The sequence below is a fragment of the Zingiber officinale genome, chromosome 10A (assembly GCF_018446385.1).
Source record: "Zingiber officinale cultivar Zhangliang chromosome 10A, Zo_v1.1, whole genome shotgun sequence".
In the NCBI taxonomy this organism is placed as follows: domain Eukaryota; kingdom Viridiplantae; phylum Streptophyta; class Magnoliopsida; order Zingiberales; family Zingiberaceae; genus Zingiber; species Zingiber officinale.
In genome coordinates this window covers 86,037,123-86,058,249 of record NC_056004.1, presented here as the reverse complement: position 1 = coordinate 86,058,249, position 21,127 = coordinate 86,037,123, and the positions used below count along the sequence as shown (strand labels likewise).

At 36.7% G+C, this 21,127-nt stretch overlaps 1 protein-coding gene across 1 annotated transcript in view; it reads right to left on the bottom strand.

Annotated features, from left to right (window-relative positions):
• Positions 1-21,127, bottom strand: part of LOC122026749 (isoamylase 3, chloroplastic-like) — a 53,990-nt gene that overhangs the window by 22,688 nt on the left and 10,175 nt on the right. Inside the window, exons 11-12 of the mRNA XM_042585473.1 lie at positions 8,419-8,476; positions 3,453-3,516 (exon numbers count right to left, since the gene is read on the bottom strand). Of these exons, the coding sequence (XP_042441407.1) occupies positions 3,453-3,516; positions 8,419-8,476 (122 nt within the window). The remainder of the gene's footprint in view (positions 1-3,452; positions 3,517-8,418; positions 8,477-21,127) is intronic.

Genomic DNA, 21,127 nt, shown 5'->3' with positions numbered 1-21,127 from the left:
TTCAGGACCAGCAGTATACACCTTTACATCTATTCCACCGGTAGGCATGAATTCCTCATAAATGTAAGAGTCTTCTCGTCTTAGAGCATCCATGTCAATTTCTCTATAATATCTCTAAAATTTAGGATAAACCGCCCACTTTATTAAATTTCGACGATCATTTTTCACTACACACTACATTAGCTACCTAATATTTCCATTATCTTTATTTTTTATTATTCTCTTCTCTCTCTTCCATTTTTTTACTATTTTTTCTCTCTCCTTATATAATATCTACTTTTCATTACCAAATTCACTCCCTTTATTTTTTTCCTCCCAAATTAAATGATATTTTAATGTTTAGGGAATGAATCTCATTCCCTAAATTCTCTAATTTAGAGACATACTATTCATGAAATTTAAATTTAGGGAATGAATAAAATAGCTGATGCAAAGATTTTTTTACGTAAAATATAGAATTTAAGATAAATTCTGTGTTTAGAGAAGCTAATGTGGATGCTCTTACTCTCCCAACCTCTAGATGAAATTCACTAGAAGGTTTCCAACCTTTCGAAATAATTCTTTCATTCCACCACCAACTGAGCTAGGATAGTATAACAATATACTATGATCATCTCCATCTACACGTTTATGAACAAAAGGCTTCTAGAAGCGTTTCACATGAACTTCAATATAATCTTCTTCCTCAATAAAGTACTCTAGCTCTTGATAAGGATATTCTCTATTCACAAGAGCATAATTTGGAATTGGGATACCAAATACTTCAAGTTGCTCATAAACCTTCCCTCTATCATGCAAAAGGTGTTGCGACTAAAATTCATTAACTAAAAATGGTAGTGTGACCCTATGAATTGGACCGATGAGACATTGCCAAGAATAGTACATGCTGATTGAAAATTATTACTCCGCAGCCAATCATCGTCCACTATCAATTTTGCATCAAACAAAAATGTTGAACTACTAATGTTGTTTTGACATCTCCTTCAATAGTACTTCATTTAGAGAATCCTCATCATACACTGAATCTCCTGTGAATTCTCCACAAACACTTTTCTTTTTTTGCAACCTTTTTACATTCCAATTATCTATGCCCAATCTCTCAACTGAAACACCGGTCAGATATATCGTCATCATATACCTGCTTAGCATAGATAGGCATAGCGGACGAGGTCTTTGTAGTGGAATCCACAAGGTCATCAAAAATGGCGTGTCGATGATGAAGTAGCAAAATGACCATGAGAAGACGAATTCAATGATCCCAAGATATCAACGAAGACATAATTGTCGAAGATGCTAGCTCCGCTGTCACTGACAAAGGGGTCGTTCGTCGAGGTTGGATTCCGTCCGGATCTTGTCATGTTCCGAGAGACATATTAGGATCCTCCTCGAAGTCCTACTGCCTTGATTTTGGAAGCGGACATGCGGATGCACTTATCTTGCAGTCAAAGCCTGAAATTACAAATAAATTTATCAGATGCTCTGCGACGCCACTGGGAGCCTCCTCGTCAAAAATGCCCTTCACATCAGAGGTTGCCCCGTGATAGTTATTGTGTTGAACTAGATTTCCCCTATTAAAGGTTCCAAACATCGCCATCATCCTCTACATAATCTAGTCAAATCGTCTGTCAACCATCTCTTGAAAGGGCTGCTCCATATCATGATCAAAGGCATTGTCGATGCATTGTTGTCTTCTCGGTGGCATGATTCCACAAGATCAACTTGGTTCAGATACCAATTGATGCAACGAATAACTATCTGTTTTGTTGATTCGCGCACGAATATCGAAAGCAATCTTCTAAACCCTGTTAATTCCGCAGAATGCCAGAAGATAGGCAACCAAACTCGACGGGAAGAAATGGTGTGGTCATAAATTCTTATTAATAAAAAACTATCCCTAAAATCAACTATCCATTATTTAAATAGACTTGAGACCCTAATATTGCAAAGACGAAAATAACCCTAAATCCTAATTCCGTAAAATAATAAAAAAGACTAAAATTGCTCTAGCATTGTTTTCACGAAAGATGAAAATAAATAACAAAATACACGAGCTCATTTTTAAATCATAAGTAAATGTGTTTAGTGTGTATTGCCCAGGTGCCATCAACCAAATCCCAGAAAATAATATGACCATGCACAACTTGAAAAATGTAACCAAAAGAAAACTAGATTACATTTCCTTACATTGAGCTAGAAGTGAGAAAGATTGCCTTTTATTGACCTAGAAGTGAGAAAAATTTTACCAGGTAGTTCATAATTAATCAACAGATGAAGAACATTTGCCTATCATTTAATATGCAACACTGTTTACAAATTTAGGAACACAAACATTTAAATGCTGAATGAAGGAATCTATTCTGGAGAATATTTTGATATTTAACTGCAAATAATGTAGAAAAGGCAAGGTCAAATAAGACTGTCAAATAATGAAGATATCAGACATAACTAGGTCTCATTAGTAACTGATATGGATTTTCTAGTTCCTAAAGAGCACCTATTCAGCAAATGGTATATAAAAGCAGCATGACTTCACTAATTTGCAGATAAGTAAAGAAAACAGTTCAATAGTTAAATGATTGCAGAAAACTACTATTCAAGTGCAAAATTTGTGACTTCAACTTAGATATATATTTTCTGCAACTTCAAAATAGGTCTACAAAATTGCATGTCGTATGCCTTAATATGCAACCAAATCAAAGATTCTCTCCAATTAGACAAGGACTTTATAATCTATATTTGGGCACAATACCCTAATCTTCAAGTGGCTCACTCTGAGTTAGCATATTGAGTTATAGCCTATTTAAAAATTTGTTGAAACAGACCAGATATGGAGGAGACAATAATCCAATTTTTCTATGCAAACCAAATTTAAAGAATAGAGAGAGCAACCCTAGATCCATGGATATGAAAGATGTGACAAATCAAAAGGAATGTTAGTTAATGATTAACATCAATAGGTCACATCTAAATCTTGACATTAGATATAATGGCAACAGCATAAGATCTAATAACTTATCTCAACAGAGGTGGAGCTCCTGATTCACTTGTACCTCAAAGTCATGACAGAAATATATGAATCACTACTCACTCGCGTGAAGATGACGTGATTGTTAAAAGTGATTGTTGAATCATGACGATTACTCTAAAGAATATTACCATATCATTTACGGGTGAAAATGTTAGCTTCGTGAAAAGTATTAGAAACTTATAAATTATTGCAGTATGGTACTTTGGCAGTCATTCTGTGGTTGATATAATCTACTTTCTACATAGAAATTATCTAAATTTGTTGCTTCTAAAGTAAGAAAGGTTACACACTAGTGATGGTTGCAAACACATCTACATATATGTCATATTGTTAATATGCAGTACTAAGGATTGGCTTATATGCAAAACTTTTTAAGCCTTGAATATAAGGCAATGTATGTCCATGAATAAACACTATAACTCACCAATGTCTCAAACTATCAAGAATCAGTTCCATGACAACAGGATGATTGCAGTTTAATGTATTACCTGGATAAGGAGAAAAAAGAGTAACGATTTTAGTCAATGGAATTGACAAGGGAAATAACATTAAAGATCAAAATAACAAATATTTATTGCAATAACTTAAGTTCAACAACATCAAGAACAATATTAGCTAATTTAAATCATGGTTTAAAATCTCATCTCATGCCCAACAGAACTAGCAAAATATATTAATTCATAAATTAATGATCCTTGATACTAGTTGGCAAGAGTAATCTATCTTATGTTGTCCATGTTGATTGTGTGAATGTGTGCAGATACTTGGCATGCATCACAATGAATTCAAGTAATATTCATTGTTTTTTAGTTTGTTTCTACAAAATTTCAATCCAATTTATTATCTAATTATTAGCCTTATTCTAAAAGTAAACAAGCTAAGTAGAAGAAGATTACAGGACTAAATTTTATTATAAATTTTTTTAGCAAGAGACCTCAAAATAGCCTCTCGTATGTGACAACTCAGAATAGGTGTGCACAACATAATCTCCATAAGAACTGCACAATTCATGATATAACTCCATGAGGGTTTTATTATCTCACATGAAACTCCACGAGGATTGGACGACAACAAGTGTTTTCTTTAATTCACGATTCCGGAAAAGTTGAAATTTCGAACTTCTATTGATTGAGGATGAAGCAGCCAAATAGCTCCTCTAGATATATTACCCACTGTTTTTTCTCCTTATTCATCTCTTTCCTCCACTTCTACTTTGTCGCCAATACCACATATCAACCCTACAATATGATATTGAAATTATCTAATTCAATCTAACAAACCTCCAACTCGAAATGAGATTTTAAATCTTGATTGAGATAAATTTAAGAAACTTCACAAAAAAAATGAAGAAGTGGAAGAGGTACATTTTTTTTCCTGCAACCCCATGAGAGAGTAAGAGAGATAAGTGGGTGAGCTAGTTCCAATGTAGAGGGTTAACAATCATGGCCCATTGGATTGCAGTGATCTTAGAAGAGTCTCCATTTCATGAGAATGATAAGAGAAATTCTCATGTGTGATGACCTGGATCACAATCTTCCAAATTAGTAATTGAAGCACTTTTCTTCAAGGATGAAAGCTTCTTCCAAACAGTGAGCCCTTGCTGCTAATGAGTTGAACCACAAGTGTTTTGTGAGAAGGGCTTACAAATACCTTTTTCCGAAGGTGATAGAATTTGAGAGGCCGCACACACAAGGCATCTACTTGGATCTAAAGATGGACAAGAGCATCAGCGGATCGGTGATGATTCCCAAAGTCCAACAGCTATTAGAAGATTTTACCAATTTGATACCACAGGATCATCCTCCTGAGCAATCACCTGACACTACTCTAAACTCGAGTACGAGTTCTTTTCAACCTCGAGCGATCTACAAATTATTATTATTATTAGATTTTTTAGTATTTAGAGTATTTTTGATAATTTTTATTTTTCATAATTACAAGGTATTTTTGGTATTTAAGGTATTTTTGATAACTTTTATCTTTGTATTTTTGGATTTTGTGTACGTTTAGAGATTTAGGATTATGAATCTTTTTCCTTTAGGATTTCTTTCCTTTTATTAGATAGGAATTGTTAATAATTTTTAGGATTTCTTTCCTTTTTTAGTCTTAGGGTTCAGGGTCTATATAATACTTATGTTGTATGAAGAAGGATGCTCATTGTGGTTCCTCTTCTTGCCTTGTCCTCAATTCTCCCTTCTCGTCTGCCTACAGGATAATCGCTATCATGTCCAGCGTCAATTACTCTATCAAGCCATGCTGAGCTTGAATGCAGTCGTGCTGGAGGAACGATGGAGTAAGGCGTTGTTTTTATTAGATTTCCCCAATCACTGACTAGCTCTTCTGCTCCTTGCAGATTAAGTCATGTTGAAGGGATCGGTTAACAAGACCCTGAAATGGGATCTGACAATGGTAGAAGGCATGTGGGCCTTAAAGGACACGCACACGGGTCCTCAAACTCCCCAGCCTTTCCTTGTTTCCTCTAACTCATGCACAACCCATTGACTTAAGCATCGGAGTAGCTTCATTGGGACACCTCCCCACACCATTCTAACCTCTTTCTTTATGAGCCTCAAGTCCATTTTTCTCCCTCGCCGGCATCCCCTTAGGAGTCGTACAATCTGCTTAAGTTCGTTGACAAGTGGTTTGACCATCCACGATCTTTAGGCCGGAACAGTAAGTATTTATAATAATCAAATATTATAATAATATTTTTTTTTAATTAATATATTTTATATTTCAAAAGGTACTAAAATTGTATTGGCATGACATGATAAGATACGATATCGAAACTATATCGTTCCAGTTATAAATCAAAATTTCAGTACCATTCAAAATTTTAAACCATGCTAACTTACCTACCTACCTAGCTTATGTTAGCTGAACTTGAGTATTAGTATCCACCATAAGTGTCAGCCTAAACTTCTAACATAACCATTTTGAAAAATTTTATATTGATTGATAGAATTATTGAGTGTCCACATAGAGTGTTGATATTGGGATGTCAAATCTCTAACATAGGTATTGATGTGACGGTGCCACATCTGAGATTGGTGACGAATTTTTTTCCTCTCCCATTGGTCAAACTTGTAACTCTACTATTTATAGAAAATTTTACTTCTAAAAAAGGTAGATACACTACTTTAACGGTCTCCTATGTCGGTCCCATAGATATGGAGAGAGGTAAATGCAGGTACACAAGTGTTAGGGCTATGATGGGGTAAGTCCCATATCGTCAATTCCTAAGAATTGACCCCTGACCATTACGCCAAAGATATCATGCACCCACCATCTGCGCTACGCCCTAGGGGCAAAAAAAAATACTTCTAAACTCTAACACATTATTGAATTTTGAGTTTGCGGGTTGTGGGTCATGGGAATTATTACTTTGGGTACCAAGTATAGAGGTGGTAAATGAAAAGTCCAATTCGAGTTTACATAGCTATCTAATACATTCTGAAAACCAATATTGGTCATCAAAAGATTGGCCATATTTAATACTCTTTCCTTCATCCTAGGTCAAATTCCACCATTGGTCTTGCTTCCTAGCATTCCTTGTCTACTACTCTAAGGACGATGGAGTCAGCCTCCTTGCCCTCCATAACTCAAATAAGCAAAACGGATATGATGGAGCAAGAACTCAAAATATCACAACGTTCTCCCCGTAATACTGTGTGTGTGCCCACTTCTAAAAATAAAATTAAAAATAAAATTTCATATAAATAAAATATGGGGAAGAGGAAAAGAATTTTAAAAAAATAATAATAACAATTAAAAAATTTAAAAATATATATTGTAGAAAAATAAATAAATTGAAAGGAAAAAAAAATCCTTGCGCGAGCCCCGCAGCTCGAGCAACTCCTCCACAGCGGTCGTGGGGCATGCCAGTGTAGGCATCGTGTAGTTGACAAGCGAAAGTAAATGTTTGTCACTCGGTATAGCATGAGATTTTAAATCATGTAGGTTCTTGCAGAGCACAATCATAACCTAAGACATTTGCGTTTCCTATTGATTTCTGAGCTTTGGATAGAAAATTCTTGAGAAAAGACACTTAAAATCATAGGTAAATATAGAATGAATGCTTAATAATGAGTATTTGTCAAGCTTAGGAGAGAAACTTGGATAACAAAAGGCTAAGATGATCATTGATGCATGAAATGATGTTAAGCTATGCAAATTAAGGAAACATGATAAGTGAAGACGGTTCAAAATCTTGAGTGATGTCAGAGTTTTATTCTTTGATTAAAATGATATTGTTTCAATATTGTGCCAATGTTTAGATGGATGATGCTAGTGGCAAATTGGAGGTGAAAGGAGGAGATGAAAAGGACAAAAGAAGAAAACACAACTATATACTTAAATTTAAATTTTTTCTATGTGAAATAGTATAAGTTTGTCATTATTTCATACTGAGACGAGCTAAAAAAAATAACAACATTATCTTAATTTATCTTGACTTGTATTGTAGCATGCTAAGAAGTATCAAATGTTGGCATAAAACAAAACACATGAAACATTATTTATCAGAATGATAGATTTCAACTGTTTCACTTAGCATGGTATAAGATTTTAAACCATGAGCGAGATTTAGGCAAATGATCATGAGTGTTATAGTTAATGATGGAGGAAGTAAAGTAGCCCCTAGTGGAATTTGCACATTTAGCAAGAAATTTTTTTATCTTAGTTAACCTAAAATTGTGTCATTTATCTAAGAAACATATTACGAAGGTCTTAACATGGGAAACAAAGAACACCAATGAAAATGATATTGTCTACCAAGTCTAAATGAGTCGAGATGACAAGAGGTTAGGATGTGGTAGAGTGGGTCTCACATGCAATAAAATGTCTGGGATAGGAGGTCAATGTGCAAGATGCTTTAGTGAACCACTAATAGGAACATTCTTAACTAGCCTAGTCAATCCATCTAAAGCTGAAATTGGGAATATATATTTTCTGCAAATCAATGGACATCCCTAGTGGTATAGATTATAGAATGTTGAGGAGAAATTCAATGTAATCAAGTTGAAACTCTTGGTTAAGTTAGCTTTAAGTACAACATAAGGAGCTTTGGAAGACGGCAATGGCAGAATCCATGACCATCATCGAAAAACACTTGATTTGCGGGGATGTTTGAATTGATGAATGATTTGAAACAGTTGGAGAGATTGACATATCTGATTGTGGGTATGAAATGAATGAACTAGTAGCAATTTGTTTTATTGTGCTTTGTTCAAGCAGCAGTGAAAAAGATGAAGAGTGTAACACACTAACAAACTAAAACAAACCATGTCATAAACTAAACAAAAACAGAAGTTCAGTTTTGAAAACAAAAGAGTAACTATCAGGAATAAATTTGAAGTGTTTTAGAGTAAATGTCTGGTTGAAGGATTTACCACAACCCGTGAAATTCATATATTTAGCACCATTCCCGAGATCAACCATGTAATAAACCTATAAGAGTAAAGGAGGAATTACAATGGGAAGACTAAAGACTAAACATTGTTGAGCCAGGAGCTTGCTAGACATTCACCAAAAATATAGATTTGCATGATATGTCATGTTGCTTCATTTTACCTTAAAAAGGTTTCCAAATGCCAGAATTGTTCATGTTTTCAATATAGCTACTTCCCAGATTTTTGTTTATCTTTGGTTTTCACTTTAATTATGCAGCTGGGGACATGTTCAATTTAAACAATTTCAGTAATTTCATAGTTTCAGAAAATTTGGAATGTGAAACCACAGCCGATATAGAATTCCCATCAGGATTTTGATCTACAATCATGATAAGCATTTGATGCAGTATTTGTATTTACAATCAATTTTACCAGAATTAGTCAGAACAGTCAATCAATACCAATGATCCATTTACAAAATTAGTACAAAGCAACCGAACCAACTGATTTTAATGAAGCAAAACTAAAGTATCTGAATGAAAGCAACTAAACAAAATCTACGTTAGCTAAATCTCAAAACTACTATGAAACTCCAAAAAGAGCACCGAAATTACTACCAATTTGAAATGTTCAATCTAATGATACAGTGGAAACATATTTCAACTATGGATAAAAATAAAAAGATATATTGCCTGCCAGTTCATGCAACTCTCAAGTATGCAAAAATGTGGTTGGTTCATCAGTAACAGAAAACTAAGTTATGTTGATGAATTGGGAAACATCATGGTACTACCAGGATTATTATCAGTCAAAGAAAATTCAACAGAAGGGGATAACAATAACAATCAAACCTTATCACACCAGACGAGATCAGCTATATGGATCCTTCTACACCATTAGGCTCTATCCCCTACCATATTATGATTTATATTTAAATAAATTTTATTTTATTTTATTATTGCTAACAAAATCTTTTTTTGGTCTTGCTCTTCCTGGTTTGATATGGATATTTGTCATAGTTTCATATCGCTGGAGCATTTATTAGTCGTCTAAGTACATGTTCGTACCATCTTAAACGTGTTTCTTGAAGTTTTCCCTAAAAAAGTGTAACCCAACTTTCTCTCTAATATTTTCATTTCTTATTCTATCCATCCTTGTATGTCCGCACATTCACCTAAACATCTTCATCTCTACAACTCTCATCTTTTGTTCATGTGCTTGCATCATAGCCTAACATTCATTTTCACATAACGTAGTAGGTCTAACTGTCGTTTTGTAAAGTTTTCCTTTTAAGTCTTAGAGTTACTTTATGATCACAAAGAACAATTGATACTTTCCTCCATTTCAACCATCCCACTTGTATTCTATGTAAAACATCTCTCTCAATCCCTCCTTTTATAAAAATTATTCTAAATACTTAAAACTCTCAGTTACAGACAACTCGTCATCTCCTACTGTGAATACTTTCGAAGATTCCCTTAATTGTATAGATTATGATTGATTTAGATTAGCTTAATTATAGAGATGTGATTGATTGTAATTAATAGACATACCATATTTATAGGATCTTCTTTCCCTCCTTATGTATATAAATACATATATGTAAGTGGATTATTGTGATGAAAAATATATGGTCTCTCTCTTCTACATGGTATAGGAGCCAAGTTCTCCTTCTCTAACCTAACTTTTCTACCGATTTCGACGCCGACGTTTTGTGCTGCAGATTTCTGCGCTGACGCCTCATGCTCTCGATTTCTATGTCGACATCCTTTTCTGCCTCGGTTTCTTCGTGTGACCACGGATCATCCTAACACTTCAACTATGGTTACTCGTGGTTGTGGGTTCTTTCAAGGTCGTAATAGTCGTGGTCATGGCCGTCGAACTGATACCACCAGGAGTAGTCATTCGTGTATTCACTATGACCGTTCCAACCATGCCTCCGAGAAGTGTTGGATAAAGTTTAGTAAGCATGACTGGGCTAATAATGCATCTACCGAACTATCAACTCCATCACCAGAGTCAAGATGATATGATCTTTGTTTCTAATACTGATTATAAGAAATTGTTTCGCTCTTTCGCTAGCATTCCCTCTGCCACCTCTAGGTGCATTTGTTGTATCTCGTGAATCTCGTGATAAGTCTTGGATGTTGAATTCTGATGTGTCTGCTTATATTACTGGTAACAAGTTTGTTTTCTCTTCCTCTTTTGTTTCCTCATCTTTATCCCTTGTTCGTCTAGCCAATGATACATATTCTCCGATTACAAGCAGAGGTGTTGTCAGGCTTACTGCAAATATCACTCTTGATAATATTCTCTTTGCACCTAAATTTCTGGTTAATTTATTGTCCATAAGTCAGCTAACAAAAGCTCATAACTGTTCTGTATCTTTTTATCCATCCTATTGTATTATTCATGATCTACATACGAAGAGGATAATTGGTGGAGAACATGAGAGTGATTCCTATACTATATGGATTCGATTACACTTGTAAGTTCACTCTTAGCAACTGTGTCTCCTTATTAGTGGCCTTGTCGTCTAGGTCACCTATCTTCTTGCTCTCTCAAAAGTTTAGTTCCTGTTTTGTCTACTGATTTGCGAGTCCTGTGAATTCAACAAACACCATCATACTTCTTTCCTTCTAGAGTGATAAATGCAGTTCTTTTACTTTTGAACTTGTTAATTGTGATGTTTAGAGACCTAGTAGAATTGAGTCGAGAGAAGGTTTTCAGTATTTTATAATTCTTGTTGATGATTATTCTCACATAACTTGATTATATTTATTCAAAAATAGGAGTGAGATTCCTGAGGTGTTAACATCATTTTATAACGAAATAAAAACTCAATATTATCTTGTCTTGCGCATTCTTCGTACCGATAATATACTTGAGTTCATTTAAAAGACAGTGCTTACATTCTATAATCCTCATGGAATAATTCATCAACCTCTTGTTCATACACTTCCCACCAAAATGGAATTGTTGAACGCAAACACCGTCATATTTTAGACATAGCTCGTACTCTTCTTTGTTACATGCATGTTCCTAAGTTTTTGTGGGGTGATATCCCCTTATCTTGTCTTCATCCTAACAAATTTCTTTTCTTTAAGTCTCCTCGTATATTTGGTTGTGTTTGTTTTGTTTATAATTTTACTACTAGCTTGGATAAATTCTCCTCGCTCTATTAAATGTATCATGCATGGATATTCTCATACACAAAAAGGATATTACCGTCAAAACACAGTTACACCTACGTTGATGTTACGTTTTTTTTAGTCTCAACTATACTTTTCCCCCCTTGTTACCTATCCCACCATCCATGTCTCTCACTACAGATACTCCGTCTGCTAAACCATTATCGGTGTACATGAGGTGTGCTCGGCCAAAACCAGATTCATGTCCCTCACCTCCTCTTCCAGCAGATCCTAATGCTCCTCACTCCTCCAATATTGATCCGTCTATTGCTCTTCGTAAAGGTATTTGATCTTGCATTACTCATCCTTTGTCTAATCATATTTCGTTTGATTACCCTGGTCCTACATTCCGAGCCTTTGCTATTTCTCTATGATATACAGAAGTTCCAACTTCCTCTCTCAAGCTTATCAACACTCGACTTGGCGAACTGCAATGGATGAGGAAATGTCTGCCCTTATCTCTCGACCAACTTGAGAGCTGGTGGCTACACCACTTTATGTTGATATTGTTGTTTGTCATTGCGTATTTACTCCAAAATTTAAAGTTGATGTACTATTGATCGATACAAAGCTCGTTTGGTGGCCAAAGGATTTACACACACATGGTGTTGATTACTTTAAGACGTTCTCTCCTACTACTTGCCTGAATTCTATTAGAGTTCTGTTTTACTTGGCTGTTAATCAATCTTAGTCAATGTATCAACTAGATATGAAAAATGCCTTTCTTTATGGCAATTTGTACGAGACCGTGTTTATGGAGCAACCTCCAAGGTATATTGCTCAAGGGGAGAATGCTACTATGGTTTGCCGACTTAAAAAAGCTATTTATGGTCTTAAACAAAACCCCAGAGTCTCGTTTGATAAATTCAGTAATATAATCAGTGTCGTTAGCTTCAAACAGTGTAAATCGGATCATTCTGTGTTTTGTACGACAGGGCACAAATGGGATTATCATTCTTATTGTTTATGTTGATAACATCCTAATATTCGGCAATAATATGTGCGATAGACGAAACTAAAAAATATTTGCAGCAACATTTTGTGACGAGGGATATGGGATGTCCTAAGTATTTCTTGGGAATTGAAATTACTCATAACAAATCTAAAGTTTCATTTTAGCAATGGATGTATGCTATAGATTTACTCAAAGAAATTTGATTGATTGGAATGAAGCTTGTAAAATACGATACCCAAATAATAATTAAATAATAAGGTTATTTGAGAAAATAATCTTTTAGAAATGTTTAGAAATTTTCTGGGAATTATTCGAAGTTTGTATGACGAGTTTGCGGGGATGCATTTATAGGCTTAGGAAAAGCATGTTTAAACTAACCCTATTTGAACGAGGAAATGTTTAATTTTTTTAAATATTTCTTTTTCTTTTCTTTTTCCCTTCTCCTCTTTATTTCTCCTCCCGATCCCCAAACCTCGCTGTTGCTTCCACCCGATCGCCTTCCCCTCTCGCGACGCTGTTTCGGTTCCTCTTCTCCCACCCATACAAAGTCCATCAGCCAAGGGAAGCCTCGCCCCCCTTCCTCCCGCGTGCCCAGATTCCCCTCCTCTTCCCGTTGTCTCCTCGTCGCGGAGATCCCAATCGCGCCGGTAGCCACCGCCGCTTCGTGCCCTAACGGTGAGTGGATGCTCTTGATTGGATCTTCTTCTCACTGTGGTCGCATTTTGTCGTTGTCGTGTCCTAGATCCATCGTCGATGCATTGCTCTCTTCGGGTCGCTGCCCCGTGTGAGCAAATCTCCGGCCACGAAGGGAGATCCTAGCCCTAGCCTCGACGTCCCTATTGCCACACGTCTGCGCAGAGCATCTCCGACCATCGGACAACACTGCTCCTGCTGGATCTTTCCTCTTGTTTTGATGTGAAGCATCCGGTCAAAGTCCCCTAAAATCGCAGTCACTAGGTGCGTTCCTCGATCATAAAGGGTACAAAGAGTTCTTTATCTCTGCCCCTTTCTTTTGTTCTACTGTCGGTGGCTGATACCATCCGACCACCATGTTTGGTTGTAAATCCATGGCTGTGGAGACCAAGTATTCTATCAGATTTACGGCCAAACTGATCAAGAAGTGCTGATCGATGGGTGGCTGCTGTATGGTGAGGAATTGTTGAAGAAGCTTGGCTGTAGGATATGTAGTTGATTTCATGAGTTCGGTTTGGATCTATAGCTTATTTGAAACTTAGATTTGGGTCAATTAATTAGTATGATTGGTTAGTTGGATTTGGATTAGAACCTATGATGGTAATGGAATGGATGGATTCATTGGTTGAAGATGAAATAGATTAATTAGGTTACACTAACTTAACTCTAGGTTAAGTGATGAATTGTATTAGTAAGATCTAAACATTAATTTAGGATTAATTAAAGATCGTGTTCGATTAGAATTACCCTAGTTTGGTTGGGATTTTATTTAGCTATTTAATTCATATAGAATTAGCTAAGTAAAAATATTTTAATGCAGGACTTTGATTCGAGACGAGCGTCTTGACGTAGGATCTATTTCGGATACGATCTCCATTTTGAGGCGGGTACCTTTGACTTATCTTTTGATATTGTCATTCTGGTATGCTTAGTGAGTTATAACTAGTAGTAATAGTTATGCTAATATCTGCTTGGTATGTCACTACTTGATACCCGTAGTATACCTATTTTGTTATCTGTTGTGCATTTATGTGTATGTCCTCTTGATTCTTGCACTGTGTACTTATGTAGTGACATACAATGCATTATCGGATACAAGTCTAGCTACTAGATTTACTTGACATGTGTACCTAATTTATTACTTGGCATGTGTATCTAGATTTATTACTTGGCATGTGTACCTATATCATTGATATGGACTTGGTTTTCCTTTTGGTACACATTATGAGGAGGTTGGTATTTTCAGGATTACATGCTTAGTGTCATGCACCATTTTGCATGATTGCATGCTGAATGATTATCGGCTCCATTATTGTTGAGCACATCGCCAGTTACATGGATCTGCATACACAACCACTGTTAGTGGTATATCAGGCAGGTGTGTTGCAGCAGGTTGCTCTGTTAGGGCTCCGCTGATCCGCTCATGGGTAGTATGATTATAGCGTTGTAGCGGACAGGAGGGACCCTCCTCTTGACTATGACACAGGGAGACGAGAGCTTTGAGCTCCGCCACTATGATTTGGGGTAGGAGGATAGGTGTACTCCGACAACATCCTGTCCACTCGGTCACTCGGAGTAGTGATGACAGAGCGCACAGTTGTCATATCCCTACCAACTTGGCCTCACCATCGTGTGTGAGGTGGCTGACTGGCGTCAGGGGTGACCATATCATTTGCATCATATGCATGGATTGCATTTATTGCTTGTGATTGTTGCATTTTGGATGTTGCATTTTTGTGATTGCATATGATTGACATGCATACAAGAGACATGATGTGTTTGGTCTGACGACCCTTATATCCGGATAGGAGGTCCTGGTGAGTACAACTTCTTTACTTGTTCAGTTTCGCATTTCCTGTTTTTAATCAGGAGACTGTACTCCATGATTATTACTGTTAGATATATCTTACTATGCATGACAGCTTGATACCCGCTGAGCTCATTGAACTCACCCCGTTGTTTTATTTCTATTTTAGGTTGAGGGTGTCAGGAGGTTCCAGTCGCTAGTCCCCCACCTCGTGTAAATATGATTTTCTACTTTCAGAATTTGTTTCCTTGTTTTGTGATCTACATACGTGTGATGTGTAGATCTTGTACTCATGGATGTTATATCGAGTTTTAGTCTACTACCCTTGTTTTCTATTGCGATGGTTTTCCGTTGTGAGTTGGTTTTCCTCGAGTAGTGTAGTAGGTTTTATAATAAACTGCGTGTTGTGATTTGTTGTGTAGTCAGTCGGAGGCTGATTTATTATAAACTACGTGGATTGTTTGTTTATATTATTGTATATGTTCCGACTGTGTTGGCCGAGGATTGTGAAGGCCCTGAGGGCTATGTAGTCAAGTTTCAGATTGTCACCCGTACAAGGGAGATGTTGCCGAAATTTCACCGGCAGAGACTCCCCTGGGGCGTGACAAAGCTAGTTGATACGCCTATGGATATGAATTCAAGTATTTGGGATCTTTTAGGATAAGGAAAAATGTAGACGGCTTGTTAGGAAGCTCATCTACTTAACGAAACCTGACATCTCTTTTGCAGTTGGAATAGTCCGTCGTTTTATGGATAAGCCAAAGCAAGTTCACTGGGATGCTGCTATCAGGATTCTTAAGTACATTAAGAAATCTCCAGGAAAAGGTTGTCATTTAAGAGAAATGGGCACCTAAAGATCGAAGCTTATTCTAATGTCGACTATGTTGAATCTAAGACCGACAAATAGTCCACTTCTAGATATTACACTAATGTAGGGGGAAATCTAGTAACATGACGAAGTAAGAAACAAACTGTTGTTGCTAGGTCGTATTAGTACCCCAAGGTAATTTTGATGTGATCAACCAAGTCATATTAGGTCCTGTTAGTTTTAACCCCTGTATCTAAGTGGGCAGGAACTTAGGAGCACAGGAAGTCGAGCAAAAGACGTAGTTAGCGAGAAGGACGGCACGGAAGAGAGCCGACGGGCTCGGTGCGTCTGAGGGACGAGGTGCTGCGGAAAAGTACGCGGGCGGACGAGAAGGAGGCGCATGGCGTTTCCGAGGGACGAGAACCCAGAGCGGAAAATTGCTCGAAGGCCGGAAGTTGGGTTCGAGTGAGCCCTATTCCGAAAGGCCGAGATCACCCAAGTGGAACCGGAGCCGGAGCAGAAGACCCGGACCTAAGCGAGCCGAAGCAAAAACCCGAACCAAACAAGTTAATAAGCTGTTAACTTGGGTTCGAGCGCCTGGATTGAAGGATTTTTATCTGGATTGCATCAAACATGATCCGTTGCGATGGGGATAAAGTTTTCTCCCCCTCCAGGTGCCTGGAAGGGTTCCAGGCGCCCCGACCAGGGCTATAAATACAACCCTGATCCCAGAAGCTAACATAAAACAAGAAGAACATTGAAGAACACTTGTAAACGATTTCTTTTGTCTAGCTTCGTATTTTTAGTACTCCAACTACTGTAAAGAGGCTTCTTCGCCTTAAGAAGAAATTAGTGTGCTTTCTACTTCGTTAGATTAACAACCTCCCGGTTGTAACCAAGTAATTCGTTGTGATTCTTCCTTTTTAATCTGTCTTATATATTTTATGCAAGTGTTAATTTTGTTAAAGTTATAAAAGCTCGAGGAAGGTTTTTCGTTTTTCTTTGCAGGGTTATTCACCTCCCTCTAGTTAGCCGCCAAGGGTCCTAATAGATCGACTGCCAAATTTGAGTACAGAGTCATGACTCACTCTGTGACCGAGATATTATGGCTAAAGAATTTGCTTGAAGAATTAGGGTTCAACTACAATAAACTACTACGAATATACTATGATAACTAAGTATCTATTCATATTGCAAATAATCCAATTTTTCATAAGAGAACTAAGCATATTGAAGTTGACTGTCAATTTATTCGCGAGTGTATAATGAATTAGAAAATTGTCATTCCATTCACATCATCATCTAACCAAGTTGTTGATGTCTTTACTAAAGCATTAAGAGGAAAATGATTGTTAGAAGTTTGTGACAACCTCGATATAATTGAGGTACTCCAACTAGAGGGAGAGTGTTGAATACTTCCGAAGATTCCTTAATTGTAGGGATTATTGTTGATTATAGAGATTGCAAATGATTGTAATTAATAGACATACCATAATTATAAGATCATCTTTCTCTCCATATGTATATAAATACCCATATGTAAGCGGATTATTGTGATGAGGAATATATGATCTCTTTCTCTTCTACACCTATTTTAATAATTGTATTATTACGTCTAATATTGTTAAACTTAAATTCCATATATTATGTCTTTACTAAGTCTAAAACCTTTCACTTCTAGCATTTCCAGTCCAGATTTGAGTTTAGCATTTACTCTTTCACGTGTTTTATTTACCAAAATAATATTATCTGCAAACAACATGCATCACGGTATTGTATCTTGGATGTGTCCAATGAGTTCATCCATGATTAGTGTAAGAAAATAGAGACTTAGAGCTGATCCTTAATATAACCCTATCTTTATGGGAAACACTTTGGTTAATCAACCTGTTTTTACTCTTGTTATTATATTCTCGTATATATCCTTAATTAGTTCAATATATGTTAGACTAACACTTCTCTGTTCTAGAGTTCTCCATATAATTTTCCTTGGGACTTTTATCATAAATTTTTTCTAGGTCGATGAATACGATATATACGTCTTGCTTCTATTTTTAATACTTTTCGATTAGTTGCCAAAGAAGATGTACAACTTCTATTGTTGACCATCCGGGCATAAATTCAAATTGATTTTCGGTCACTGTAATCTTCCTCCTTAGTCTTTTTCTATTACTCTTTTTCAAAATTTCATGCTATGACTCTTTAATTTACTATCCCTATACGTCTCCTTTATTCTTATATAAGGGAACTAGAGTAATTACCCTCCATTGATCAGCCATGTTTTAGTTTTCAATATCAGGTTGAATAACTTTGTGAGTTATTCAATATCATGTTTCCCAAGGCACTTTCATACCTCTATTAGAATATCATCTGGTCTAATTATTTTTTCATTTTATATCCCATTTAATGTTTGCTCTACTTCTAAAGTTTAAATTCTACTATACAAATTTAAATTTTTTTACTCATTTGGCCTAAATAAATTAAGTTGGTCATCTAAACCTTCATTAAAAAGTTAATGATCGCTCTCTTATTTCGTCGTCATTTACTAGTACCCTATTGCATTTATCTTTAATACATCTTATTTTGATAAGATCTCTTGTCTTCTTCTCTCTCGCTTTAACTATTAAATATTTATTTCTCCTTTTGTATCCAATTTTCGATATAAGCGTCCAAACGTTTCATTCACTGCTACTGTATATTTTTAAAAATTATCCTTATTCTTATAAATATATAATTTCTTATAAATTGTTTGATTTTTTCCTTTACTTTTTCATGTACATCCTCATTCCACCACTAAGATTCTTTATTTGGTGGTGTATGTCCTGACTCACCGAGTACACTATTAGAACTCCTAGTGGTGTTTTGATGTGTTATCAAATAAGTTTAAGTTAGGTGCTTGTTGAGTTTTAATGTGTCTAAGTGTATAGGGACTTAGGAGAGCAAACCTTGGCAGAAGACATAAGCGAGCAAGAATGATGGTATGGGAAAGGAGCCGACGGGCTCGATTCATTCGAGGTACGAGAAGTTGCGAAAGAGTACTCCAGTGGAGCAAGGAGAACACACAGGAGTGAGTCGGAAGGGCTCGATGTATATACGGGACGAGAAGTCGGAAGGAAGATGGCATATCTGAGTGACCATAAATTCATCTAGGCGATCGAAGAAAGCAAGATCAACGACAAGATCAAGGAATGGTCAAGACTAATGGTTGACCATATTCCAGGCAACTGAAAGAAGACTCGTTGTCGAAACAGATCAAATCAACCACGTCACCAGCCTCCAAGCGACGGAGAGCCTCTAGGCGAACGGAGGGAGCTGAGTCATCCAAAGTCGTTATCGAGTCATTGTCGAAGTAGATAAAGCCTGAAGGTGAGTCAGCAAAAATCCAATCGACCAGAAGATGTCACGTTAGCACAAAAGTCAGATCGAGATGAAGTCTACAAAAGGATTGAAACTTGAAGAGGAACATAACACTCTCCAATATTTCATTGTCTTTCAGTTCATTATTTACTCTAGCGCTTAACTGTTGTAAAATGCTTCTCCGCCTCCGACAAGTTTTTGAAAAAGAGAAGATAGTGGAGCTTTCATAGTTCTTAGACTAGCAACTCGTGGGTTGCAAACCAAGTAATTTTTTTGTGTCCTCTTTCTTTTATGCAATATTTATTTTTTTAATGTGTTTGTCCTTGCTAAGTCGTTAGCAAGAAAAATCCAAGTTTTATTTGCAAGTCGTTATTCACCCCTCCCCTCTAGCAATCCGAACCGCTTCCGTAGCACCAACATGTGGTATCAAAGTCGAACTGTTCAAAAGGACTAACTATTAACTAAGCAACTAGATTGGAAGGAATGGCCGAATCAAACATCCATCCACCAAAATTCAAAGGTGACTTTACCATGTGGAAGAAGAAAATGAAGGTATTCTTTAAAACTGTTTTTGAAATTATAATTTATATAAAATATGGGTTTAAAGTGCCCACGAACGAAGGAGGAGAACTCAAGGAACATAGATGGAGCAAAAGCAACAAAAGGTGTAAGATAAGATAATTAATTAATAAGTGTTATTTGAGAAATAACCTAACCGAATTTTTTGAGAATTTTTAGAAATTATTCGAGATTTAAAAGGAGTTCGTAAGACACGTTTAAAGAATGAATCTATTAGGCTTAGAGATAATTTGTTTAGAATATCAATTAAGTGGGAATTGATTAGTTTAATTAACCTAAAGTATTAATCAAATAACCTAAGTTATAAATACCTAAGTGTTCTCCCCTAATTTCGTCGATCCCCCTTCTCCTCTCCCGGTCCCCTTCTCTTCAACCGCAATCGCCCTCGCGTCCCTGAAGCCGCAGTGTCGCCAACCGTTGACAACACTGACGCCCACCTTCACTCGGCCCTTTTCTCCTGATCGTCGCAACCACAGTGACCAACAATGGACGGTTGTCCCGCATCCACCGCCACAAGACCTCTCCAGCAGCCCATCACCACAACACCGCAGCACACATGTCATTGTCGCGACGTTGTGCACACATGTCGCTATCGTGACGTTGTGCACACATGTCATTGTCGCAACGTTGTTCTTACTGCTCTACTTGTATTTTGCTTTCGGACATGGTAAGTAATATTTGTCTTGCTCTTGGATTTTAGCTTTGGGGCTACTTTTATTAGGATTATGCGTCGTTGCTATATTAGGTCATGCCGACATGCAGTCAGTATATTTAATCTATTATCTTGCGTGGTTTGTGTTTATACCAGCCGTGTAGGCTGTGTATTATTATTATCTTCCGCTGTGTAGTCATGTGAATTATAGTTATTATACTTGTACAGCCTTGTGGCAATGTACCCAGATTTCATATGTTGTCAAGGGAGGATATTATCCATTTGTCGGGCAAGCATACCTCCGGGGAGTAACAAAAGGAATTCATGGCAAATGGTAAAGTCAAATTCCACCCACTAAACATATTACTAGCGCATGAACTAAATAGGATTGACACGTATAACTCCACTAAAGAACTCTCGAAAAAATTCCGAGCTCCATAAAAGCACCTCGGAAGTAAAGTTAGCCAGACGCTACGTGAACTAAGCAATCTCCAATTGAAAAAGGGAGAAAACATGGTTCAACTACATGTTAAGCTCAAGGAGATCTCCACAATCTCGAAGAAATAGTGTCAAATCGGTACACTTAGTGGTATGCTTTAATTACCTTCTCGCACACTTAGGAATGGATGTTTATAGTAGACTCGTACTATATTGCGAAGAACCTTGA